Source organism: Nicotiana sylvestris, chromosome 7, assembly GCF_000393655.2.
Source record: "Nicotiana sylvestris chromosome 7, ASM39365v2, whole genome shotgun sequence".
Classification (NCBI taxonomy): domain Eukaryota; kingdom Viridiplantae; phylum Streptophyta; class Magnoliopsida; order Solanales; family Solanaceae; genus Nicotiana; species Nicotiana sylvestris.
In genome coordinates, this window is record NC_091063.1 from 85,720,202 (window position 1) to 85,746,897 (window position 26,696).

General features: G+C 40.0%; 2 protein-coding genes and 1 non-coding gene across 8 annotated transcripts; 2 read left to right on the forward strand and 1 right to left on the reverse strand.

Moving 5' to 3' along the window:
• The first annotated feature begins 207 nt into the window (after nt 1-207).
• Nucleotides 208-1,047, forward strand: LOC138873394 (uncharacterized). The gene has a single exon (XM_070151863.1). It carries the CDS (start codon nt 208-210, stop codon nt 1,045-1,047), a length of 840 nt encoding a protein of 279 aa, XP_070007964.1.
• A 19,623-nt stretch (nt 1,048-20,670) lies between these two features.
• TRNAF-GAA (transfer RNA phenylalanine (anticodon GAA)) lies at nt 20,671-20,743 on the forward strand. Its single transcript has one exon. It is a non-coding gene; the product is annotated as a tRNA-Phe (tRNA).
• A 1,106-nt stretch (nt 20,744-21,849) lies between these two features.
• On the reverse strand, nt 21,850-26,291 carry LOC104224139 (serine/threonine-protein kinase D6PK-like). Of its 6 annotated transcripts, none has more exons than XM_009775721.2 (4): nt 26,154-26,291; nt 25,848-25,893; nt 24,500-25,467; nt 21,850-22,918 (listed from the first exon to the last, which is right to left on the reverse strand). In XM_009775721.2, the coding sequence occupies exons 3-4, from the start codon at nt 25,387-25,389 to the stop codon at nt 22,045-22,047; spliced, it is 1,764 nt and encodes a 587-aa protein (XP_009774023.1). In that variant the 5' UTR covers nt 25,390-25,467; nt 25,848-25,893; nt 26,154-26,291; the 3' UTR covers nt 21,850-22,044. The 6 variants fall into 6 exon arrangements, with proteins under 6 accessions (XP_009774023.1, XP_070006613.1, XP_009774025.2 ...); XM_070150512.1 differs by having other exon boundaries at nt 24,500-25,518; nt 26,154-26,277; XM_009775723.2 differs by having other exon boundaries at nt 24,500-25,522; nt 26,154-26,277.
• Nucleotides 26,292-26,696: the final 405 nt, after the last annotated feature.

Consider the following 26,696-nt stretch of genomic DNA (forward strand, 5'->3'; position numbering starts at 1 on the left):
ATCGGCGATGGATAATTCCTTTGGGTGTGTTCTGGGGCAACATGATGCAACAGGAAAAAAGGAACAAGCAATCTATTATTTGAGCAAGAAGTTCACCAATTATGAGGTTAAGTACACCCTTTTAGAAAGGACATGTGTGCCTTGACTTGGGTCACTCAGAAGCTGAGACATTATCTTTTGGCCTACAGGACTTATCTTATATCCAGAATGGATCCTTTGAAGTACATCTTCCAAAAGCCAATGCCCACTGGCAGGCTCGCAAAATGGCAAATCCTACTCACAGAGTTCGACATCGTCTATGTCACTCGCACCGTGATGAAAGCACAGACTTTGGCAGATCATTTGGCAGAGAATCCAGTTGATGATGAGTACAGGCCACTTAGCACATACTTCCCAGACGAAGAGGTCAACTCAATAGAGGAAGTAGTTCCAGACGATCACCCTATATGGAAAATGTATTCTGATGGGGCTGTCAATATCAAAGGAGTTGGGATCGGGGCAATCCTCATCTCACCTATTGGATATCATTTCCCTGCAATAGCCCAACTTCGGTTCTTCTGTACCAATAATACCGTAGAATACGAAGCTTGTATCATGGGTTTGAAAATGGCCATTGATCTGGATGTACATGAACTATTGGTTATGGGAGATTCTGACTTGCTTATCCGGCAAGCCCAAGGCAAATGGGAGACTCGAGATATCAAGCTTATTCCGTACAGACAATGTGTGCGAGACTTGAGCAAAAGATTCAAATCCATTGAGTTCAGGTACATTCCCCGATTTCACAATGAGCTAGCCGATGCCTTGGCTACTCTAGCCTCAATGCTCCCTTATCCAGGCAACACTTATATTGATCCACTAGAAATCCAAGTTCAGAATCAACACGGTTACTGCAATACAATTGAGACAGAACCAGATGGTGAACCATGGTATCATGACATAAAACGATTCCTGAAAACAAGAGAATATCCAAAGCATGCTAAAGGAGAACAAAAAAGAACTTTAAGGCGGCTCGCCAGTGGTTTCTCCCTGAATGGGGAAATTTAGTACAAGAGGACCCCAGATTTAAACATGTTGAGATGCATAGGTGCTACAGAAGCAGAGCGAATCATGAGTGAAGTTCATTTGGGGTTATGCGGACCTCACATTAATGGATATGTTTTGGCGAAGAAGATTCTACAGACAGGGTATTATTGGCTTACTATGGAGCGAGATTGCTTCAGATTTGTTCGCAAGTGTCACCAATGCCAGATTCATGGTGACCTAATTCACTCGCCTCTTTCGGAGTTGCGTCCCATGTCCTCTCCTTGGCCTTTCGTTGCTTGGGGAATGGATGTCATTGGGCCGATTGAGCCAAAGGCTTCAAATGGGCATAGATTTATTTTGGTTGCAATTGATTACTTCACCAAGTGGGTGGAGGCCATCACTTTCAAAGCAGTCACCAAGAAAGCAGTGGTAGACTTTGTTCATTCCAACATCATCTGTCGCTTTGGCATCCCAAAGACTATTATCACTGACAATACAACCAATCTAAATAGTCATTTGATGAAGGAGGCATGCGAACAATTTAAAATCATGCATCGCTAGTCTACCCCTTACTGGCCAAAAGCAAATGGAGTTGTTGAAGCGGCAAACAAGAACATCAAGAAGATTCTTAGGAAGATGATCCAAGGTTCCAGGCAATGGCGTGAAAAGCTACCTTTTGCTCTTTTGGGATACCGCACGACTGTTCGCACATCTTTTGGTGCAACTCCATATCTTCTTGTATATGGAACTGAAGCTGTAATACCCGCTGAAGTCGAAATTCCCTCTCTCCGAATTATTATGGAATCAAATTTGAAGACACTGAGTGGGTGAAGACCTAATTAGAACAACTGATGTTGATCGATGAAAAATGGCTAGCAGCAGTGTGTTTCGGTCAGTTATGCCAGCAAAGAATGCCACGCGCTTACAATAAGAAAGTGCGCCCAAGGCAGTTTGAGGTAGGCCAGCTGGTTTTGATACGCATCCTTCCGCACCAGGTAGAAGCTAAAGGAAAGTTCGCCCCAAACTGGCAAGGACCCTACATCATCAAGAAAGTGTTACCAAAAGAGGCCTTGCACCTTGTAGATGATGAAGGACGGGTACCAGACATGCTATTAACGCAGATGCAGTCAAAAGATATTATGTCTGATATATACCCACTGTAGAATTTTCATGCATTGATTTTCTCAAATTGAAGTGACAAAGGATATCATTTGCTCGCTATTCCAAATAGGTGTCACCCTTTAGTTAAGCCTTTTGATCCGTATTTGTCTAACTTTATCTTAGCCAAAAAAAATAATTCTCATTGAACTACGTCCGACCTGATTCCAAAAGGATACGTAGGCAGCCTTACCCTGGGTTCGGTCCCATCAGAACAAAAATCCATATTCCCAATACTCCAAAATTGGGGAAGAAGTTTGTTTTATTTCACGATTTTTCTATAAAAACGGTTCCAAAAGTTGTAATTCAGTTCAAGGTTCATTTTGCCTTTTTACCTTTCAAGAACTTCTGATTGATGTTTTTTGAGAATGTTTGAATTCCTCATGCCAAAGGCATCGGGTAACCTCCCTCATGCAGTATCTTAGTCAAAAAAAGAAGAAAAAATGAAGAAGAAAAAGAAATGAGAGAGTCTTATCGGTGAAAACCCGTACGGGCACTATAAGGTGACAATGAGCAGAGAAATGAAAGAGTCTTATTGGTGAAAATCCAGATGGCCCCATAAGGCGACGGGTAGTAGAGAAATGAGAGAGGTTAGTTAGCGAAAACTTGCAAAGGGCGCTACTAGCCGAATGAGGGTCTTTGATTCTCCGGCATGAGCACAACCAAGACAAATTCACGATGAACATTTGTGGCGGATTTTGAGAATTAGACAGATCAGGCGTCCAGTCCAAAATGCATGTCATGATTCATTGAAGTCGGCACATACCTTCAGATAAGTCTCCCTATTCCTTTCTCCGAAAGGGACACCTTTTGTTCAAGCACAGTTCTTTTTCACTTTCGATTATTATTCTATTTTTACCCATATTTTTATTTGAGTCCCTTTCGGTCTAATCCTGCATCAAAAGCGAAGCAAAGAAATGGCTGCAAAACTAGCTATAGTTTCCCCGTAATATCGAGCACAATTTGGGGCATATATGGCATTGACGAAGGCATAAATCCATCTGTGATCTCATTTGATAAGGCGAACAAAGTGTATCAAAGAAATTGAAAAGGTCTCCTAAGCAAGAACTGCTTCATGAGAAAAGTTGATAAGCACTACAAACATAAATTGATACTGGGTGCAAGACAACTGAGTTTGATTGTAAAGAAAAGTAGCCTTGCCTTAGAGACAAGGGTAGCGGTACCATGGACATCTGGGTATGAACAGTTGGGGGCAACATTGGAAAGCCAAGGTCTCCAGAAAATGATACAGAGCAACCGAGTATATCGGTACCACGCTGACAGAATCGGCTCTTCGACAGCAGTGGTCGTGAATCAAACTACTCAAGGTATCAAGGCCACAAACCAACCACCACTATAAAAACTCACAAATTTTTCTTTGTTTGAAGCAGGAACAAAGCAGTGTAGAATGGCGATTCTAAAAGAACGAATGTCACCAAACGTAAGCTCCTTAAAATCTCCATTTTTCTTTTATTTTCATCATGCATCACTATTGTTCACACCTCCCATTTTCGTAGCTTAACTCAGGTGGAGTCCTTATGCATAGGGGGCTCATATTTCCGGGTAGAAGTACTCTTCGCTCAGGGTGTTTTACGCAGTCTAACTCAGGTAGAATCTTTTCGCTTAGAGGGATCCAGCTCATAGTTCCGGGTAGAAGTACTCTTCGCTCACGTTGTTTTTACGCAGCTTAACCCAGGTAGAACCTTTTCGCCTAGGGGGATCCAACTCATAGTTCCAAGTAGAAGTACTCTTCACTCAGGTTGTTTTTACACAGCTTAACGCAGGTAGAACCTTTTTGCCTAGGGGGATCCAGCTCATAGTTCCGGGTAGAAGTACTCTTTGCTCAGGTTGTTTTTACGCAGCTTAACCCAGGTAGAACCTTTTCTCCTAGGGGGATCCAGCTCATAGTTCCGGGTAGAAGTACTCTTCGCTCAGGTTGTTTTTACGTAGCTTAACCCAGGTAGAACCTTTTTGCCTAGGGGGATCCAGCTCATAGTTCTAGGTAGAAGTACTTTTCGCTCAGATTATTTTTACGCAGCTTAACCCGGGTAGAACCTTTTCGCCTAGGGGGATCCAGGTCCTATTTTCGGGTAGAATTACTTTTCGCCGAGGCTAGTTTTCGTAGCTTAACCCAGGTAGAACCTCTTCGCCTAGGGGGATCCAGCTCATACTTTCGGGTAGAAGTACTTTTCGTCTAGGCTTAGTTTTCACAACTTAATACAGGTGGAACCTTTTCACCTAGGGGGATCCAGCTCCTATTTCCGGGTAGAAGTACTCTTCGCTCAGGCTTAGTTTTCGTAACTTAACCCAGGTAGAACCTTTTTCGCCTAGGGGATCTAGCTCCTATTTCTGGGTAGAAGTAATTTTCGCCCATACTTAGTTTTCGTATCTTAACCCAGGTAGAACCTTTTCGTTTAGGGGGATCCAACTCATAGTTCCGGGTAGAAGTACTCTTCGCCCAGGCTTGGCTTTTGTAGTTTAACCCAAGTAGAACTTTATCACCCATGGGGATTCAACATTTTTGTCAGTAATATAGGGTGCTAACCCCTGGTTACATTTCCTTTTTTAGTAATACATGGCACCAACCCCTGGTTTCATTTCCTTACCAGTATAGGGTACGCCAATCCCTAGCTTTGTTTTCCAACATAAGGTACATCAATCCTTAGTTGAGATACCATTTAGACAATAAGGGTACACCATTCCCAAAGAATCATATTTTCCTAGGGTACACCAATCTTGACACTATAGTGCTTTTAATAAAGAAATAGTTTAGATTTTTGTTGCGAATAACTCACGAAATTTTTCTAGTGAAAACTGGGGCAGAAAATTTTGTTCGTTTGTTTGTTTTGGTGTCTGAGCAGGTCTTACCTCAAGGCACATGGTTTGAGATGACCACGAGAAGTATCCAAATGGAGAAGCTGATGAAATAATGTGGAATGTTCAAAACATGACTGAAGTCATGAGCATTGCATTTTATCGTTTTGATTAGAAGAAGATATAGAACAATGAACAAGCATCTGTGGCTACCGAGCATCAAGGTTCAGATTAAAATCTGCATAAAGAACCAGTCAAGACTCAAAATCGAGTCTTAGAAGGCTCATAGATTGAAATCTTGTAACTCATAGTTGATTGGCTTGTTTAGTTTCTTTTCGATTTTTGATATAATAACAGGATCGCGGACCGGAGCCTCGACGGAACCCCGCTCGACTCCTCAACTCATCATTCCATCATTTTCTTGAATTACACGCGACCTGATTTCCCTATAACCTGGGATATGTAGGATGTCCAAAATCAAGACCCGGTTGCACCCTTTCTCTTTTCTCTTATCCTTATTTCTTCCCTTTTGAATAAAGATATGTTCAAAAATTAGTCACATGGCTCACCTTATCTTTGCTTGAAAACTCTTCATGTTTCCAAGCAAAGAGGGGCAGTTGTGAGCACCTAATTTTAGACAATATTTAATTTTTGTCACTTCTTTTATGTAAATATTTTTAGGGGTCTTAACCTACAATTTTTAGCTTTGTTACACTTTTTATTATAGGGTAAAAATAAAAAAAAAAAATTAAAAGGTGAATTATTACTATTAATATTATATTATTTTTATTTTTATTTTAAATTAATAAAAAAATCCAAAAATATTAAATTTTTTTAAATTTCGGGAGAGATTAAAAAAAATAAGAAAAAGGAAAGTATTGAATTAAAAATAAATAAATAAATAAAATAAAAGTAAAAGTAGGTGGAATCTCTTTTTTTTTTAAAAGTAAACGAAAGTGGAAAATTAAAAAAAACATTAAAGTAAAGTTTTGTGAAAATTTCAAAAAGAAAGAAGTAAAATAAAGTTGAAATTAAAAAATAAATATAAATGTAGCTGAAAATTAAAAAAAAATTAAAAGTAAAAGAAAGTAGAATATTTAAAAGAAAAACAAAAGAAAGTGAATTGCTTTTTTTAAGAAAAGTAAAATGAGTGGAAAAAAAAGTAATTAAAGTTAATATTTGAAAAATAAAAGTAATTAAAGTTGAAATTTTAAAAAATAAAAGTAAGGAAAGGTGGGGATTTATTATATAACAAAAAAAAGAAAAGCAAAATGTAAATGAGATTTATTTTAATTAAAAAATTGAAAAAATAATAAAAAAGTAATAAAATTATGATCTTCCGAGGACTTGAAAACCTTATTTAGAGTCGCTTCGATTTGCGTGTGCAGTCCGGGCGCGTAGCCAGAAAACTTAAATATGAAATTTTGTGAAAAATGCTAAGTTTTGATGTTAAAATGAATAAATTTGACTTCGGTCAACATTTTGGGTAAACGGACCCGGACCCGTGATTTGATGATCCCGGAGGGTCTGTAGGAAAATATGGGACTCGGGCGTATGCCTGGAATCGGAATCCGAGGTCCCTAGCCTGAGAAATGAATTTTTAAGTGAAATTGTTTTCAGGAATTATAAGGAAATTTAAAGTGAAAACTGATTAGAAAGCAATGGTATCGGGCTCGTATTTTGGTTCCGGCTCCCGGTACATGTCTTATATATGACTTGAGTCATTCCTGTGAAATTTGGTTAAAACGGACGTCGTTTGACGCGATCCAGACCTTAATTGAGAAATTTGATATTTAAAAGAGTTTTGAGAAATTTCAGTGATCTCGAGGTTTAATTCGATGCTCGTGATGTTATTTTGGTAATTTGATTACACGAATATGTCCATAGGATGTTTTTGAGGTTGTGTGTATACTTGGGTTGGAGTTTCGAGGGCTCGGGTGAGTTTCGAGTAGGTTCTGGGATGCCTTAGGCTTAAAAAGTCAGGTGTTGCAGGTTCAAGAAGCCACAGTCTCTGAACCCTCTAGTGCGGTCCGTGAGAAATCGCGTGCGACCGCGGAGGGGCCAGCGCGGCCGCGATCACCTTTGTGTGGTCCGCGGTGGAAGTTGTGCGGCGCAGTCGCCTTTGTGCGGTCCACAGAGGGTGCTCAACTGCAGGTCTTCAGGGAGGGGCCAGCGCGGCCGCGGTCCGCGGTGGAGCTCCGCGGTCACGGTCCTTTTTATACGGTCCGCGGTGGGGGTCTGAGAGGAGTATAAATAGATGGGATTTTCAGTTATTTTTCACTTTTCAAAACCCCAAGAAAACATAAGAGGCGAACTTTCAAACAACCTTTCTTCTCCAAATCAATTGTAAGTCATTTTTAACTAGTTTTCTTCAATCATTAACATCTTTTAATATGGTTTCAACTTAAAATCAAAGAATTTCATGGGGAAATTGGGTGTTTTGGGTAGAACATAGGTTTTTCTAAAATTAGGGATTTGGACCTCAATTTGAGGTCCGATTTCAAAACAAATTATATGTTTGGATTCGTGGGGGAATGGGTAATCGGGTTTTGGTCCGAACCTCGGGTTTCGACCATGTGGGCCCGGGGGTGATTTTTGACTTTTGGGTAAAACTTTAGAAAACGCATTTTCATGCATTGGGGTTGATTCATTTAGTACTTATTGATGTAATTGAGTAACTTGTGACTAGATTCGAGCGGATTGGTGGTGGAATCAAGGGGTAAAGCTATAGTTGAGACTTGAGTGGTGATCAAGGCATCGAGGTAAGTGTTTGGTCTAACCTTAGCTTGAGGGATTAGGAGTTGAGTCTTATTTGCTACGTTCTAATTGTCGAGTACAACGTAGAGGCATGGTGACGAGTATCTATACGTTGGTGTCTAGCATGACCGTGAGTCTTTATATTGCGGATATTCTGATCTTGTTGTATCTTTCATGCCTTAATGATGATTTCTATATGTTGTAAAAAGCATGTGAAAGAAATTGTGATCTTTGAACTTCGAGAAGCATTGGCTTGAGTGGTAATACGAATTGTGAAAATATATGAGATAAACGAAACCCTTTGGAGCATTGGCTCAGGTGGTAAAGTGAGTTATAAAGTAAGAAGTGAAAAAAAGAGAAAGAGTTATTGAATTGTTCCCTTGTCGGGATGTTTGGTGTTTTGTTGATTATCTCCCTTGCCGGGACTTAGATATTTAATTGTATTCCCTTGCCAGGATTTCTATTATTATTATTTGTTTAATCCATTGCCCCTTGTTTGTGATTGTGGTTTGGGTGAGGAAGAGCGATAAAGCACGAAGGGTGATGTCGTGCATTGTTTGCTATTGTGAGGAAAGAGTGTAAAGCACGAAGGGTGATGTCGTGCCATACGATGTACCATTCCGTACCGATATTCATTGACTATATTGTGAGGAAAGAGAGTAAAAGCACGAAGGGTGATTCTGTGCACATTATTAAGATACGATTGATTTGGTTAGGACGAGAGTAAAAGCACGAAGGGTGATGCCGTGCATTTGTTGATTTCTGATTTCCTTGCTGATATCCGAGTTATGTTGTTTCTTTCATTACTTGTTGTTATTTGATTTACTTTGAGGTATTATATTTCCTTACCCTATTTGTCTTGTGATTGTTGTTTGGGTGAGGAAGAGTGTAAAGCATGAAGGGTGATGCCGTGCAAATTGTTGATTTCTGCTTCCTTGTTGATATTCTAGTTATATTGTTTCCTTCCTTACTTGATGCCTTTCTATTCGAAACTACATTCACCCCTACAGCATGTTTCCCCTCCCCGCATTGACTGGTTATTCTTATATCTCTTTTTCGCTGTATATATATATATATATATATATATATATATATATATATATATATATATATATATATGAACTGCACAGGTTTATTTGGAGTCTGGTCCTAGCCTCGTCACTACTTCGCAGAGGTTAGGCTGGACACTTACCTGCACATGGGGTCGGTTGTGCTGATACTACACTCTGTGCTCTTTTGCACAGATCCAGGTATTGGACAGCAGAAATAGCGTGGGAGCCATCCTTCAGTCCACCGAGACACCGAGGTAGCCTTGCAGGCGTCCGCAGGCCCGACGTCTCCTCTATCTGATATTTCATTCTATTATCTCATATATTCGAGACAAACAGTGTTATATTTCTTTCAAACTGTTGTATTTAGTACTCTTAGTATTTCGTGAGTGATGTGGCACCAGTTCTTGGGTAGAGGCATATGTTGACTTTCGCATTATTGCTCAGCTTATTTAATTTTAGTCTTCCGCTTATTTATTTAATTCCATTGTTTTCATGCTATCACTGATAATTGTTAAAAGAAGTAATTTGTTAATGAAGTAGCAGTTAAGAATTGGCTTGCCTAGATCACATTAGTAGGCACCATCACAACTCCCGAGGGTGGGAAACCCGGGTCGTGACAAATTGGTATCAGAGCTCTAGGTTACATAGGTCTCACAACTTACGGACAAGCTTAGTAGAGTCTCAGGGATCTGTATGGAGACATCTGTACTTATCCCCCAGAGGCTATAGAGTTAGGAAAATTTCACATTTGTTCTTTCTTGTCATGAGAATTTGTTCCTCAAATGCTAATTACTCTGCTTTTTCTCAGATGGCGAGAACATGCGCTTACTCATCTACCGCTCAGCAACCCGATCCCCCAGCAGCAGCTCCCACTAGGGGTAGAGGGCGAGGCTGAGGCCGTTCTAAAGGCCGAGATATGGGCAGAGCTCAGCCCCGAGCAACAGCACCAGTGGCGGAGCCTCGGGTTGATTTTGAGGAGGAGGTTCCGGCCCCAGCAGTTCTGGTAGGCCCAGCTCAGGTCCCAGAGGGGTTCATTGCCACCCCAGTTCTTCAGGACGCTCTGGTCCGATTAGTAGGCCTCATGGAGAGTGTCACCCGAGCGGGTTTGCTTCTCGTAGCATCAGCACAACCGACCCCAGGCAGGATAAGGGGCTAAGACTCCTGCTACGCACACTCCAGAATAGGTAGCTCCCCAGGTTCAGGTTCTAGCGGTTCAACCAGCTGTGGACGTTCTGCCGGGTGTAGTAGCTCAGACTGGCGATGGAGGGGCTATGTCCGCCGACGCTTTGTGGAGGCTGGAAAGGTTCACCAAGCTCTTCACTTCTACATTCAGCGGTGCATCTACTAAGCATCCCCGGGATTATCTGGATAGTTGTCACGAGGTTCTTCGGAACATGGGGATCGTTGAGACCAATGGAGTTGATTTTGCTACCTTTCGTCTGTCTGGATCCGCCAAGACTTGGTGGAGGATTATTGCTTAGCTAGGCCAGCCAGGTCGCCATATTTGACTTGGGAGTAGTTTATAGTATTATTTCTGGAGAAGTTTCTCCCTGTTACTCAGAGAGAGGCCTATCAAAGGCAGTTTGAGCGCCTCCAGTAGGGTTCCATGACGGTCACCCAGTATGAGACCAGGTTCATCGATCTAGCTCGTCATACTCTTGTCAAACTTCCCACCGAGAGAGACAGGGTGAGGAGGTTTATTGATGTTCTTATTTAGTTGATTCGTCTTCAGATGGCCAAGGAGGCCGGGAGTGAGATCACTTTCCAGGAGGCGGCCAATGTGGCCCACAGAGTTGAAATGGTTATGTCACAGGGAGGTGGTCATGGGTCGGATAAGAGGCCCCGTTATTCAGGCAGATTCACTGGTACCTCGTTTGGAGGTAGAGATTCATATGGTAGAGGCCATCCTCCTAGGCCTTTTCAGTCAGCTCTCCAGGTCTCTCATGGTACTTCAGATGGTTGTGGTTCTCAGACGCACTATTTTGATCAGCAGCCTTATAGTGCACTACCAGCTCCCATCAGTGCATCGCCGCTTCAGAGTTTTCGAGGTGGTCATTCAGGTCGACAGGGCCAGCAATTTCAGCAGCCGAGGGCTTGTTACACTTGTGGTGATCCCGGTCACATTGCTAGGTTTTGCCCTCGAGCACTAGGTAGCTCTCAGCATCAGGGTTCTCGTGCTATGGTACAGGCACCAGGTGTTCCACAGCCCGCCTAACTAGTTAGAGGTGGGGGTAGAGGTGCTAGAGGTACAAGTAGAGGTCCTAGAGGTGCTAGACGTGCAGGTAGAGGTCCTAGAGGTGGAGCTCAGGCCGCCAGAGGTAGAGGCCAGCTAGCAGCAGGCCATCCCAGAGAGGTAGTTCAGGGTGGTGGGGCCCAGCCCCGATGTTATGCCCTTCCAGCTAGGCCCGAGGCTGAGACTTCAGATGCAGTCATTACAGGTACCATTCTAGTTTGTAATAGAGATGCTTCAGTGCTATTTGATCCAAAGTCTACGTATTCGTATGTGGCATCTTATTTTGCACCGTACCTAGTCATGCCTAGTGATTCATTGAGTATTACTTTATATGTGTCTACACCAGTGGGTGATTCTATTGTGGTCGATCGAGTCAATCATTCTTGTATTATGGAGATTGGGGGTCTTGAGACCTGTGTTGATTTATTGCTTCTAGACATAGTCGATTTCGATGTCATATTGGGGATGGACTGATTATCACCTTACCACGTTATCTTGGACTATCACGCCAAGACTGTGACCTTAGCTTTACCTGGTATGCCTCGATTAGAGTGGAGAGGGACTCCTGGTCATTCTACCCGTAGCATTATTTCTTATGTGAAGGCTCGGCGTATGGTCAAGAAGGGGTGCTTGGCCTATTTAGCTTATGTTCGTGATTCTAGTGCGGAGGTTTCCTCTATTGATTTTGTGCCCCTGGTTTGTGAGTTTCCTGAGGTATTCCCTTTAGACCTGCCGGTTATGTTGTCCGATAGGGATAATGACTTTTGCATTGATTTGGCTCCGGGCACTCAGCCCATTTCTATACTGTCGTATCGCATGGGCCCGCCTGAGTTGAAAGAGTTGAAGGAGCAGTTGCAGGACTTGCTTGAGAAGGGTTTCATTAGACCCAGTGTTTCGCCTTGGGGTGTGCCGGTGTTGTTTGTTAAGAAAAAGGATGGTTCGATGAGAATGTACATTGATTACCGACAGTTGAACAAGGTCACCATCAAGAATAAGTATCCACTGCCGAGGATCGATGATTTGTTCGATCAGCTTCAGGATGCCAAGGTATTTTCAAAGATTGACTTGAGATCTGGCTACCATCAGTTGAGGATTAGGGCATCCGATGTCCCTAAGACAGCTTTCCGCACTCGGTACGGGCATTATGAATTCTTGGTTATGTCATTCGGGTTGACAAATGCCCCAGCAGCTTTTATGGATTTGATGAACCGAGTGTTCAGAATTTATTTGGACTCATTCGTGATAGTCTTCATTGATGATATTTTGATATATTCCCGCAGTCGGGAGGAGCACGAGCAACATCTTAGAGTGGTTCTTCAGACCTTGAAGGATAGTCTGTTATATGCTAAATTCTCGAAGTGTGAGTTCTGGTTGAGTTCAATTGCATTCCTGGGTCATATTATGTCAGCATAGGGTATTTAGGTTGACCCGAATAAGATTGAAGCAGTCAAGAACTGTCCTAGACTAGCATTAGCTACAGAGATTCGGAGTTTCTTGGGATTGGCAGGCTACTATCGTCGGTTCGTGGAGGGGTTCTCATCTATCGTAGCCCCGATGACCAGGTTAACCCAGAAGGGTGCCCAGTTCAGATGGTCGGACGAGTGTGAGGCGAGCTTTCAAAGGCTCAAGACATCTCTGACTACGACATCGGTGTTAGTATTGCCCACGAATTCAGGGCCTTACACAGTCTATTGTGATACTTCCAGTATTGGGCTTGGTGCAGTGTTGATGCAGGATGGCAAGGTCATTGCTTGTGCTTCGAGGCAGTTGAAGATTCATGAGAAGAACTATCTGGTCTATGATTTAGAGTTGGCAGCCACTGTTCATGCATTGAAGATTTGGAGACATTATCTGTATGGCGTGGCATGTGAGGTGTTCACTGATCACAAGAGTCTTCTGTATTTGTTCAAGCAAAAGGAGTTGAATTTGAGGCAGAGGAGATGGTTGGAGTTTTTAAAGGATTATGATATCACCATCTTATATCACCCGGGAAAGGCCAACGTGGTGGCCGTGCTCTGAGTAGAAAGTCAGCCAGCATGGGCAGTCTTGCTTATATTCTGGTCGTTGAGAGGCCGCTTGCGTTGGATGTTCAGGCTTTGGCCAATCAATTTGTGAGATTGGATATCTCTGAGCCTAGCTGAGTATTAGCTTGCACGGTTGCTCGATCTTCATTATTGGAGTGTATCCGTGATCGACAATTTGATGATCCCCATTTGTATGTCCTTAGAGACACGGTGCAGCGTGGAGGTGCCAAGCAGGTTACCTTAGGTGATGATGGAGTTTTGAGATTGCAAGGGCGAGTTTGTATGCTTAATGTGGATGGGCTTCGAGAGTTGATTTTAGAGGAGGCCCATAGTTCCTGGTACTCTATTCATCCAGGCGCCGCGAAGATGTATCAGGATTTGCGGCAGCATTATTGGTGGCGTAGAATGAAAAAGGATATTGTTGCATATGTGGCTCGATGTTTGAATTGTCAGCAGGTTAATCAGAGGCCTGGTGGACTGTTTCAGAGGATTGACCTTCCTGAGTGGAAGTGAGAGCGGATTACTATGGACTTCGTTACTGGACTTTTGCTGACTCGGAAGAAGTTTGATGCAGTTTGGGTCATTGTTGATAGGCTGACCAAGTGAGCACATTTCATTCCTATGGCAGTCTCCTATTCATCCGAGAGGTTAGCTGAGATCTATATCCGGGAGATTGTTCGTCTTCATGGTGTGCCCGTATCTATCATTTCGGACAGAGGTACACAGTTTACTTCGCATTTCTAGAGAGCAGTTCAGCGATAGTTGGACACCCAGGTTGAGTTAAGTACAGCATTTCATCCTCAAATGGACGGGCAGTCCGAGCGGACTATTCAGATATTGGAGGATATGCTCCGAGCTTGTGTTATTGACTTTGGAGGTTCGTGGGATCAGTTTTTGCCTTTATTAGAGTTTGCCTACAACAACAGTTACTAGTCGAGTATCCAGATGGCTCCTTATGAGGCTTTATATGGAAGGCGGTGTCGATCTCCGGTTGGATGGTTTGAACCGGGAGAGGCTCGGTTGTTGAGTACGGATCTTGTTCAGGAGGCCTTGGACAAGGTCAGGATCATTCAGGATAGACTGCGTACAGCCCAGTCCAGGCAAAAGAGTTATGCAGATCGCAAGGTTCGAGATGTGGCTTTTATGGTTGGTGAGTGGGTATTGCTCCAAGTGTCGCCTATGAAGGGCATGATGAGATTTGGGAAAAAGGGCAAGTTTAGCCCTAGGTTCATTGGTCCATTTGAGATTCTTGATCGAGTGGGAGAGGTGGCTTACAGACTTGCGTTACCGCCGAGCTTACCAGTCGTGCATCTAGTTTTTCATGTGTCCATACTTCGGAGGTATCACGGCGATCCATCCCACATGTTAGATTTCAGCACTGTCCAATTGGACAAGGACTTGTCCTATGAGGAGGAGCCGGTAGCTATTCTAGACCTGCAAGTTCGTTAGTTGAGATCCAAGAGTTTCCCTTCTGTTCGTGTTCAGTGGAGAGGTCAGCCTCCTGAGGCATCGACCTGGGAGTCCTAGTCCGATATGCGGAGCCGTTATCCTCGTTTATTCCCTGACTCAGGTACTTCCTTCTTCTGTCCGTTCAAGGATGAATGGTTGTTTTAGAGGTGGAGAATGTGACGACCCAAAGGGTCATCACCTATTTTCTTACCCATTATGAGCTTCCGAGGCCTTGAAAACCTCATTTAGAGTCGCTTCAATTTGCATGCGTAGTCCGGGCGCGTAGCCGAAAAGCTTAAATATCAAATTTTGTGAAAAATGCTAAGTTTTGATGTTAAAATGAATAAATTTGACTTTGGTAAATATTTTGGGTAAACAGACCCGGACCAGTGATTTGACGATCCCGGAGGGTCCGTAGGAAAATATGGGACTCGGGCGTATGCCCGGAATCAGAAGCTGAGGTCCCTAGACCGAGATGAATTTTTAAGTGAAATTGTTTTCAGGAATTGTTTAAGGAAATTTGAAGTGAAAACTGATTAGAAAGCAATGTTATCGGACCCGTATTTTGGTTCTGGCGCCTAGTACATATCTTATATATGACTTGAGTCATTCCTGTGAAATTTGGTTAAAACGGACGTCGTTTGACGCGATTCGGACCTTAATTGAGAAATTTGATGTTTAAAAGAGTTTTGAGAAATTTCAGTGATCTCGAGGTTTAATTCGATGCTCGTGATGTTATTTTGGTAATTTGATTACACGAATATGTTCGTAGGATGTTTTTGAGGTTGTGTGTATACTTGGGTTGGAGTTTGGAGGGCTCGGGTGAGTTTCGAGTAGGTTCCGGGATGCCTTAGGCTTAGAAAGTCAGGTGTTGCAGGTTTAGGAAGCCACAATCTCTGAACCCTCTAGTGCGGTCCGCGAGAAATCGCGTGCAACCGCGGAGGGGCCAGCGCGGCCCAGGTCGCCTCTGTGCGGTCCGCGGTGGAAGCTGTGCAGCCGCAGTCACCTTTGTGCGGTCCGCACAGGGTGCTCAACTGCAGGTCTTCAGGGAGGGGCCAGCACGACCGCGGTCGACTTTATGCGGTCCGCGGTGGAGCTCCGCGGTTGCGGTCCTTTTTTTGCGATCTGCGGTGAGGGTATGAGAGGGGTATAAATAGACGGGATTTTCAATTATTTTTCACTTTTCAAAACCCCAAAAAAACATAAGAGGCGATTTATCAAACAACATTTCTTCTCCAAATTAATTGTAAGTCATTTTTAACTAGTTTTCTTCAATCATTAACATCTTTTAACATGGTTTCAACTTAAAATCAAAGATTTTCATGGGGGAAATTGGGTGTTTTGGGTAGAACCTAGGTTTTTCTAAAATTGGAGATTTGGACCTCAATTTGAGGTCCAATTTCAAAACAAATTATATGTTTGGATTTGTGGGGGAATGGGTAATCGGGTTTTGGTCCGAACCTCGTGTTTCGACCACGTGGGCCCGGGGGGTGATTTTTGACTTTTGGGTAAAACTTTAGAAAACTCATTTTCATGCATTGGGGTTGATTCATTTAGTACTTATTGATGTAATTAAGTAACTTGTGACTAGATTCGAGCGGATTGGTGGTGGAATCAAGAGGTAAAGCTATAGTTGAGACTTGAGTGGTGATCAAGGCATCGAGGTAAGTGTTTGGTCTAACCTTAGCTTGAGGGATTAGGAGTTGAGTCTTATTTGCTACGTGCTAATTGTCGAGTACAACGTAGAGGCATGGTGACGAGTATCTATACGTTGGTGTCTAGCATGACCGTGAGTCTTTATATTGCGGACATTCTGATCTTGTTGTATCTTTCATGCCTTAATGATGATTTCTATATGTTGTAAAAAGCATGTGAAAGAAATTGTGATCTTTGAACTTCGAGAAGCATTAGCTTGAGTGGTAATACTAATTGTGAAAATATATGAGATAAACGAAACCCTTTGGAGCATTGGCTCAGGTGGTAAAGTGAGTTATAAAGTAAGAAGTGAAAGAAAGAGAAAGAGTTATTGAATTGTTCCCTTGTCGGGATGTTTGTTGTTTTGTTGATTATCTCCCTTACCGGGACTTAGCTATTTAATTGTATTCCCTTGTCGGGACTTAGCTGTTTAATTGTATTCCCTTGTCGGGATTTCTATTATTATTATTTGTTTAATCCATTGCCCCTTGTTTGTGATTGTGGTTTGGGTGAGGAAGAGAGATAAAGCACGAAGGGTGATGTCATGCATTGTTTGCTATTGTGAGGAAAGAGTGTAAAGCACGAAGGGTGATGTCGTGCCGTACGATGTACCATTCCGTACCGATATTCATTGACTATATTGTGAGGAAAGAGAGTAAAAGCACGAAGGGTGATGCCGTGCATTTGTTGATTTCTAATTTCCTTGCTGATATTCGAGTTATGTTGTTTCTTTCATTACTTGTTGTTATTTGATTTACTTCGAGGTATTAGATTTCCTTACCCTATTTGCCTTGTGATTGTTGTTTGGGTGAGGAAGAGCGTAAAGCACGAAGGGTGATGCCATGTATTGTTTTGGTGAGGAAGAGCGATAAAAGCACGAAGGGTGATGCCGTGCAAATTGTTGATTTCTGCTTCCTTGTTGATATTCTAGTTATGTTGTTTCTTTCCTTACTTGATGCATTTCTATTCGAAACTACATTCACCCCCACAACATGTTTCCCCTTCCCGCATTGACTGGTTATTCCTGTATCTCTTTTCTGCTATATATATATATGAACTGCATAGGTTTATTTGGAGTCTGGTCCTAGCCTCGTCACTACTTCGCCGAGGTTAGACTGGACACTTACCAGCACATGGGGTCGGTTGTGTTGATACTACACTTTGTGCTAATTTGCACAGATCCAGATATTGGACAGCAACAGTAGCGCGGGAGCCAGCCTTCAGTTCACCGAGACACTGAGGTAGCCTTGCAGGCGTCCGCAGGCCCGGCGTCTCCTCTATCTTATATTTCATTATGTTATCTCATATATTCGAAACAAACAGTGTTATATTTCTTTCAAACGGTTGTATTTAGTACTCTTAGTAGTTTGTGAGTGATGTGACAACAGTTCTTGGGTAGAGGCATATGTTGACTTTCACATAATTGTTCAGCTTATGTTAGTTTAGGTCTTTCGCTTATTTATTTAATTCCGCTGTTTTCATGCTATCACTGATAATTGTTAAAAGAAGTAATCTGTTAATGAAGTAGCAGTTAAGAATTGACTTGCCTAGCTCACATTAGTAGGCGCCATCACGACTCCCAAGGGTGGCAAATCCGGGTCGTGACAATATGCTTAATCATGTTTCTGAAAATATAATATTTAAACTTGCTAAAAGTTTGGAATATTTGGACACTAATAAATTTAGGCTTCAATTGTTGGGATGTAGGGTATTGGTATATGATAGTTTATTTATTCAAATATCTAAAATCATACACTTTTTCCACAAACAATTCCATAACTCTTGGCCTTACAATAATCTTAATTAGTTTAGGAAAATAATTCAAGTGCGCTAGTTTATTTATGTGCGCTTTAAATAATTAAATATCATGGCTATGTGTATGGTCTCTGTGGCATAATTGTGATAAGTAAAAAAATAAGTATTAGTACGTGTAACTTATTTCAAGATAACTTTTTTTATAATTTTAATCAAGCAATAAAAGCAGACATAGGTAAAAGATGAGATCCAATAAAACACAAGTTACCCAAAATAATATAAGCCAAATATAGTCAATAAAGCGACCGTGCTAGAACCACGGGACTCGGGGAATGCCTTACACCTTCTCACCGGTCAACAGAATTCCTTACCCGAACTTTGTTTTCGCAGACCAATAAAAATAGAGTCAAACCTTCCTTTGATTAGGGATTCAAATAAAAGGTGACTTGGAACACCGGCAAAAATTAATTCCAAGTGGCGACTCTATAAATAAAATAATCCCTATTTCAAATTTGTTACTTTAATTGGAAAAGCTCTTTAACCCACAATCCATAACACACATTATCTTTTGGGGGTAGAAAGGGGTGTGACAAATTGCAGTAGGCACTGAAAGTCTAATTCTTCTATCTCTAAGACCCCTTATTGTGTTGTGTCTATCTTTTCCACCAAAAGTACGCGATACACGTACAATTCTTGGAGTTTTAAAGCCTCCCCACTGCCTTGAACTTGTTGATGTAGTAGCCTTTGAGGTCAATTTACTGTTGTTGGTTCCACCAGATTCTTGCTTCGCCTGAAAACTGTTTCCACTTGAATTCATGATATTATCTGTCGTTCTTCATCCTCGATCTACAAAAATCAACAACTAGAAAAGAAAAAGAAAAAAGAACATTAAACATCAAGTAGAGGATAGAAATGAAATTAAAATTAGTGATCTGATTGCAAATTATGCTTCACAAAAAGGAATATAAGGAGATATCCAATCACGAGAACAGTATACGTATAAAAATTCTTGTGTAGATTCTAACTTATGTTCGATTTTTTTAAATTTCGAGTTGTGAAGATAACTAGGGTTGCTCTTGGTGTTTTCAATAGATTGAACCTCCAAAATAACTCTGCTAAACCAAGACTTGCTGAGGATGACTAATATCTAGCTGGAGATAAGAAATTAAATTATCTACAACTTCTACAATTTACATACATTATTTATACCCAGTTATATATAACTACAATATCATACAACTTAAACATAATTTTTATACAAATTTTATACAATATGTCTTTTGTATATTTTGTATCTGATTTATACATAGTAAAAATAAATTTCATACCACTAATTATATAATTATACAACTTATCTACAACTTTCGCACATTATTTCTACCCAGTTAAATACAACTACAATATAATACCACTTAGATACAATTTTTATATAATGTTGTTCAACTTTCATACAATAGTTAAATGAATAAAAGAAAAATAAATAAACAACAGAATACAATTTTTCTACAATTTCTGCAATATAATATATGTCATGTCTTCTTCTTCTTCTTCGACGAGTTTCAATCTGAAATTCAGCCAAAACCAAGTTTAATCTTCATCAAAACCCCTCAAAATTGAGATATAAACTCCAAACCATATTCCCAATTATTTGCAACAACACCCAATCCATACAAATAATGATTTTTGAAAACCCAAATTCGAATTTAAAGCTTCAAAGCTTTTTAATGGTTGTCAATGGTGGAATTGCTGCTCTCTTTTCCTTTGCTTTATATTACTGAAATTTGGGATTGAGAGATAGAGAAAGACGTAGAGAGAATTCTCAATTCTTTGCAACAACATCAAAATCCAACCAAACAATGTCTTTTGAAAATCCAAATTTGAATTCAAAGATTTAAAGTTTTTTAATGGTTGTCAATAGTGGAGAGGTTACAGATTTTCGCTGGTTTTAGAAGAGGAAATAGTGGGTGATTGAAGAGGAAATCGTGGGGTGTGGTTTGATACGTGGGTGAGGGGGTGAGATTTGGAGAGAGAAACTTGGGGGGAGTGGAAATATAAAGTAGAGTTAAATTAGGAGACTAATTAATACCATTAAAACCCCTAAAATGTACATAAATGGTAATTAGGTATATAAAAGGTGATTATATTAAAAATCACAAAAAAATATGCATTTAGGACATGCGTAGGACGGTTAACCCTACTAGAGACATGCTTTCTGTTAATTATGCATATTTGTGTTTGGCTACTTTTATGATATTAATTTCTCCAAATAGAAGTAGAAGGTGCTTACACGAGATGCTTATGAACTTTGTTCGTGCCTAACATTACTCATTTTAAATGAATACGTCACGCTTAATATATATCATGGACGGTGAGACGCATCAATCCAAATTATTCTTTTTTTATTTTTATTTTGTTTCATTGTGGCAACATGCAACAGCACCAAGATATAGAATCCGATGCTATCCCACAAAGTCCCAACTCCAAAACATCTCCTACCCTCCTTCCTTTCTTCAACGGTTCTCTGTCAGTGACAATTCAGAATTTAGTGTTGTGTTTAAATTTTTTTTATTTTTCTATACATGTATATATAATTCAAGACGAAGACAATAAATAGAGTTGATAAAATAATCATCCTAAATCCGCATATTCCTCTCGGCTTGAAGATTAGTTCGTGATAATAATAATATATAATAAGCAGCACCAACAAGCGGGGATAGCTCAGTTGGGAGAGCGTCAGACTGAAGATCTGAAGGTCACGTGTTCGATCCACGTTCACCGCATCATACATTTTCTTTCTTTGCTCTAGTTTCCTTTTTTGTTTCATAACATGATAAGTCTCTTTGGAATTAAAATCTTTTTTTTTTTTTTTTTTTGTGGTTCACTTAGTTGGATGACTAATATGGAAGCTGGAATTTAAACTCTGCACTATCGCAATTCAGCTTGTGACCTTTTTCATGTAGTGGGACAGAAAAGGTTTAGGAGAGAATATTAACCCAAACAACTCCTATATAAATTGATGCAGCCTCATACATATTAGGGGTCGTTTGGTAGGATGCATTATATAAAATAATGTATGCATTAGCTTTTTGAGCCTATGCATTAGTTATGCAAGCATTATTTGGTATTATTCTATGCATAACTAATGCATAAGAAACCATGATATTAAAAATGTAATGTGTTTTAATACATACATTAGCTTAGTTAAAGATAACATTACCTTTCAAAATTTTATACTTGATTAAAATATATTATTATATTAATGCAAGTTTGATGTAAAGTTTGATATTGAAATTGCTTGCTATTTATATCTATACTATGCAATTTCTTCATTGTAAATTTTAAACATGTACCTTAATCTATACTGGAATGCATTTTTAATCAACTCATTTTCCTTAAAAAAAATTATTCAAACTTTCTTTGCCTAATAATCCAAGAAAATGAGAAATAAAATTATATCTCTAGTAGATAAATAAATACTTAACATATTTTTTTTATTAATAAATATTCAGTTCTATACTATAATATAGTAGACATATCAAATAATGTTTTTAAAACTTTTTTCATATTAAAACATTCGTCAAGATATGTTCCTTATAAAAAGATAAAGTGATACTGGTTATGAGGCTATTTTTGTAAAAAAAAAAAAAAAATTGAAATTGTGTAATGCTTTAATACATCAAACCAAACGATGAATAAGAATTATGTGACCATAACTAATATCAACATTACTAATACACCATATTCAGCATAAGTTTCTTATGCACCCTACCAAGCGAACCCTTAATGAGACTGTTGCACCAAAAAAAGAGAAATCTTAAGGAAGGAAACGTTCGTCCAGGCATAACATGAGAACTGCTTATAAACTACAACAAATTCACACTATGGATTAGTGCATCAAACTTGTAGTGTTTGCCATACAACAAATTTTAACTGTTCAATTACAACTCAAACAATAATATGATCATCAAACTACCCAAACCTTGACTTAACATCTTCCAAATGTTGTACAGCTTCGTATGCTTTCTTTTTGGTGAAGCGAAACAGCCAATCGGCTAAGTAAAAAAAGATATAAATAAATAGATTAAAAGAAATCAAATTCAAGATAGTTATCTGAATTTTTCTGGTGAGGGACAGTTCCAGCTACAGCTTTCTCACTGGTGGATGCTACTGGAACTGAAATTCTCTCGAATTCCACGGGCCTTGGGATCTCAGGAGGACTCGCGCAACGAATCAAAGCCCAATTTACACCTTCAAAGAAGGGATGCTGCTTAATTTCTGTGGCTCCTCTTTTGTATGCCAATCTATGCTGTGGCTCTTTCACGAGCAAGCCTCGGATAAGATCCCTCGCTGAAAAACTGACCACCGGAGATTCTGGAAACCGCAGAGGCTGACCCACAACGTTGAAAAGTGTTTGCCGATTCCCTGATCCTTTGAAGGGTGTCTTGCCAAACAATAACTCGTAGAGAAAGATACCAAAAGTCCACCAGTCCACTGCACTTCCATGTCCTTCGCCTTTGATTATCTCGGGTGCTAAATACTCGTGGGTCCCGACAAATGACATCGATCGCGCTCCAGTAGGCTCAGCAATTAGCTCTGGCAATGGGCTAACTTGGTTCCCTATTTCATTCTTAGACTTCTTTTCTTTCTTTGACTTGCTAGAAAAGAGACGAGGCCCGAAACATGTTGTAGGAACAGCACAGGATGGCTGAATGCAAGAAGGCTCGATGCAAGCTGGCTGCACACAATAAGCAGAATTCTTCCGCAGCGGCTCTGTTTCAAGAGATGACGACTTGACAAGCGTTGGACTCACAGTGCAGCGAAGGGAGAGATCAAAATCAGAGAGCATTATATGCCCGTCTTCTCTGACAAGCACATTTTCTGGCTTGAGATCACGGTACACAATGCCAAGCATGTGGAGGTATTCCATAGCAAGGAGCACTTCTGCTACGTAGAACCTGCAAGTTTAGGATACAATACAGCACTTATAAATTAATCAACCATAGTGACCAACAGATTTATTCATCTCACAAGAAAAATATACATATATTCCTTATATTTCATTTCCTCCTAAAAACTGACACATCCCTATCAATGAAGAGAGAACTGCCGACTAAACTTCAAACTGAAGAGCTGGCTAAGGCTTCATCATCATTTCAGTAACTTGGACAAGAGGGCAGGAATCATCAAATAAAGTAGCTGCCAGAAAGATGTCCAAAAAAAGGAAAAAATATAACTACTGAATGGTAGTGACTAGTGAGCAAGTGATATCATTTGATAGTGACAAACTAGGTTTTCAATGCTCCAAAAAAATCATCTTTGTCTATTTCTCAGGGGCAGGGGAAGGCAGCACTTACCTCAGACCTTTGTTATTTAAATGCTTCTGCCATCTTATATATTAAATTATTAACCAGCAGAATTTGACTTAAGCAAGATATTGAAAAGAAATTTGGATGGGTTATCTTATAAGAGCTTATTAGGTATAAAAAAAAATTAATCGTTGAACAAGAAGAAAGGTCTTTAGATGTCATATCTTAAAGGACATAGAAATACGTTATGTGCCTGCACCTGCGGAGCAGCAAACCTTGGTGTAGAATCAACAGCATTACAATGTGCAATTAAGCAATGCCTTTTTCTTTCCCCAAAATAGAGAGAAAATGAGAATAAATTGATAGCAAAACGAAGTGTATTACTAACTGCCCGATAGAGTAACTTTCCCCTACCTACTTCAAAGCTCTCTCCTTTAAAAAAAAAAAAAAAAGCTCTCCCTTTTCTCGAGCAAATACACACAAGTAAGAAACTGAGACTTCTTATTGGTAATTTTCGTTTTTGTAAAAGCAGTTAAAGAAGTAGCAACAGTAACTTGGAGCATGCGTCGAATTGGAAATAGTTGACAAGAAGAACATGCAACAAACATAAGAGGACACAAACAACTCAATCTAGCTCGGGAAGATAAACCAGCTCAAACATCCACTTGAGTTAGGAAGAAAAATCTTACCAAATAATACCCAAAGTAGCTCAAGTACATCTTTTAAAAATTTAAGTTATAGTATCCAAACCACTGAACAAAGAATAAAGCCATCATATCAAATAACCAGCTTTTTGAACTAACGGATTATCAGGATGAAGTCACTGTGCAATGAAAATGTCCAGTAGTAAATGAAATAACCGGTTAGGACATGCAATCCAAAAACATTAGGACTTGAAAGAACTTGTACAGAAGTCAGTTTGCTTCGATTAAATTTCTTGAGTCAACAGCGTAAAGAACTCGATGAAGAAGAAACCCCCAAAAGAATCATCTGCCACTTAAAGACATTTATATCCCTCGATTGCTATCAGTATTTCTGTCAAGTTGGATCAATTATGTCTAGAGCTGTAACAAGAACATATCTGAACCTAAAAGTTAAAGCTATAGCCAATATTGTAAATTAAGGAATTAATTACTCCAGACCTGAAGGCAACAAAAGATGCAGAACATTTCTAAAAGAAAGAAGAAAAAACTATTTCAAGACTGTAAGGTTAGAGATCAAATATCATACTTCACTGCTTGTTCTGAAAAATGCTTCCCTGGTTGCCTTTGACGAAGTGTGTGCAAGTCTCCTCCTGGGCAGAACTCCATTACTAGACATGAAAACTTTTCTGTTTCGAAATGGCTATATAGTGTTGGGAGAAATGGATGGTCCAAGGACTGCAATATCTCTCTTTCTGTCTGTGCACGAAGCAATTTCTTACGACTAGCTAATGACGCCTTATCCATAACTTTCATGGCAAAATAACATTTTGTACCACATAACTCAGATAGATACACACTTCCAATATCACCACTTCCCAACTTCTTCAGCAACCGGAAATGCCTCAAATCCAACATCCCATCTTTAGTTCGGATAGCTTGAATTGCTTCCCATCTCGAGTCATTAGCTTTATGAGGTTTGTTGACACTGCTGCTCAAGCTGCTAGAAGTACTCTCCTCACTTACATCAGTGCCTGTGCTCCCCCTACAGATGCTGCTCTTACCACTCTCAAGAAAATCTGCTCGATCACTAATTTTGGCACTTCCACTTGTTTTCGCAAGGCTACTAGCCCCATCACTAACTTTAGCTGATGCTGAGCTGTCCTTAATAGAACTCTTCCTTTCCTGATCAGCTGTGCTGCCTTGTGGGCCCTTTGCCTCGGAAGGCAGAGTGCCTACACCGCCTGGTGCTTCTTTCGAATTGCCCAAATATAAGCTTGAATCGAATTTATCAGCAAGCAAGTTGGGAGATCCCTTAGGCTGAGAGCTCTGTGACTTTTTGCTGGCTGTTGCTTCAACCATAAGCTGCTTCGATACAACTTCTCGTTCTTTAGAAGTTGCGATCTCTAATTTGTTACTTTTTGAAACTTGGGAAGGTGAAGACCTACGAGAACTCTTGGTAGAAGGTGTTGAGGCCATCACGAAGAATACTGATACCTAAATGCAGTGAGCTGACCAAACCCATTACTCGAACTCCAAGTTCACATCATTAACCCCCTTGTTATTAGAAAAAGAGATTAACATCAGCAGCTCCATCAACAACAGAAACTTCCTAAATTGAAACAAGAAAACCATAAAAAACAAATTCCACAACACATCACAGTGAAAGTTCCTAAATTGAAGCAAAAAAACTATAAAAGGACAATCCAGTGCACTATCTCAAGAAAGAGAAAAGATCTGAAACAATTAGTAAAAGGAGAAACACACAAAGGGTAGGAATGATGAAATCAAAGTCTACAAGGTCAAAATAGACATTTTTTTTAATAAGTAGGTTATGCAAAACACCATGTTATCCAACACAGATTAATTAGCAGTCACAGATCATTATTAGCAGTAACAATAAAAGGTCTAAAACAGCTAATGTCTAGGACATTTACCTCAAAAACTGGCCAATTTCTTCTCTCTTTTCCAGGAAACAAGAACCTAAGAAAAATCAAAATGCAGACATTAAAAGAGCAATCAAAGACCACAAAAGAAGGAGATAAGAACAACCCCACCACATAGATGAAAAAGAAATAGAAGAAGGGTCAATGAAAGCACACAGATCTTGTGCAAAAGACCCACCTTTTTCTTTCCAAGAAAACCCTACCAAGAAAAATCGTTAAACCCCACAAAGACCCATATGCTAAAAAACAAAGTAAAACCCACCCAGCAAATCACTGGACCAGTTCAAAAAATAGTACCTGAAGTCACAAAGATGATAACTTTCCTTGAGAAATGGACGAAAAAAGCAGTCTTTACTGTAGAGAAAGATAAAAGAGAGGGGACCTCTTATGAAAAAAAATGGAGTTGGGTATTTGGCAATTGTTGGGGGTAATAGTACCAAACTACTATTAGGAATTTTGTATATATAATAATAATGAGGAGAAAGAGAAGATGGGGGGTCAAAGCTAAAGTAAAGCTTTTCACGTTCAATTATTTCATTGTATTTTGTCACAAACACAAGTGTCTGAATCAACATATGGGCCACCACCCCTCTCCAACCTGTCTCTCATGCTTTCACATTATGATATAAAGCATTAAATTAGATCATCAATCTCCACAAAAACACTAATCACATATGACTTACTTTTTCTTTATCCTCCCCTTATCATCTTCATATAAGAGTTACTCCATCCACTTCATAATAAGTGACATTTCTGTTGATACACTCTTAAAAAGATATTATTTTCTCCGTTCTAATTTATGTGAATCTGTTTGACTGAGTACGAAGCTCAAAAAAATAA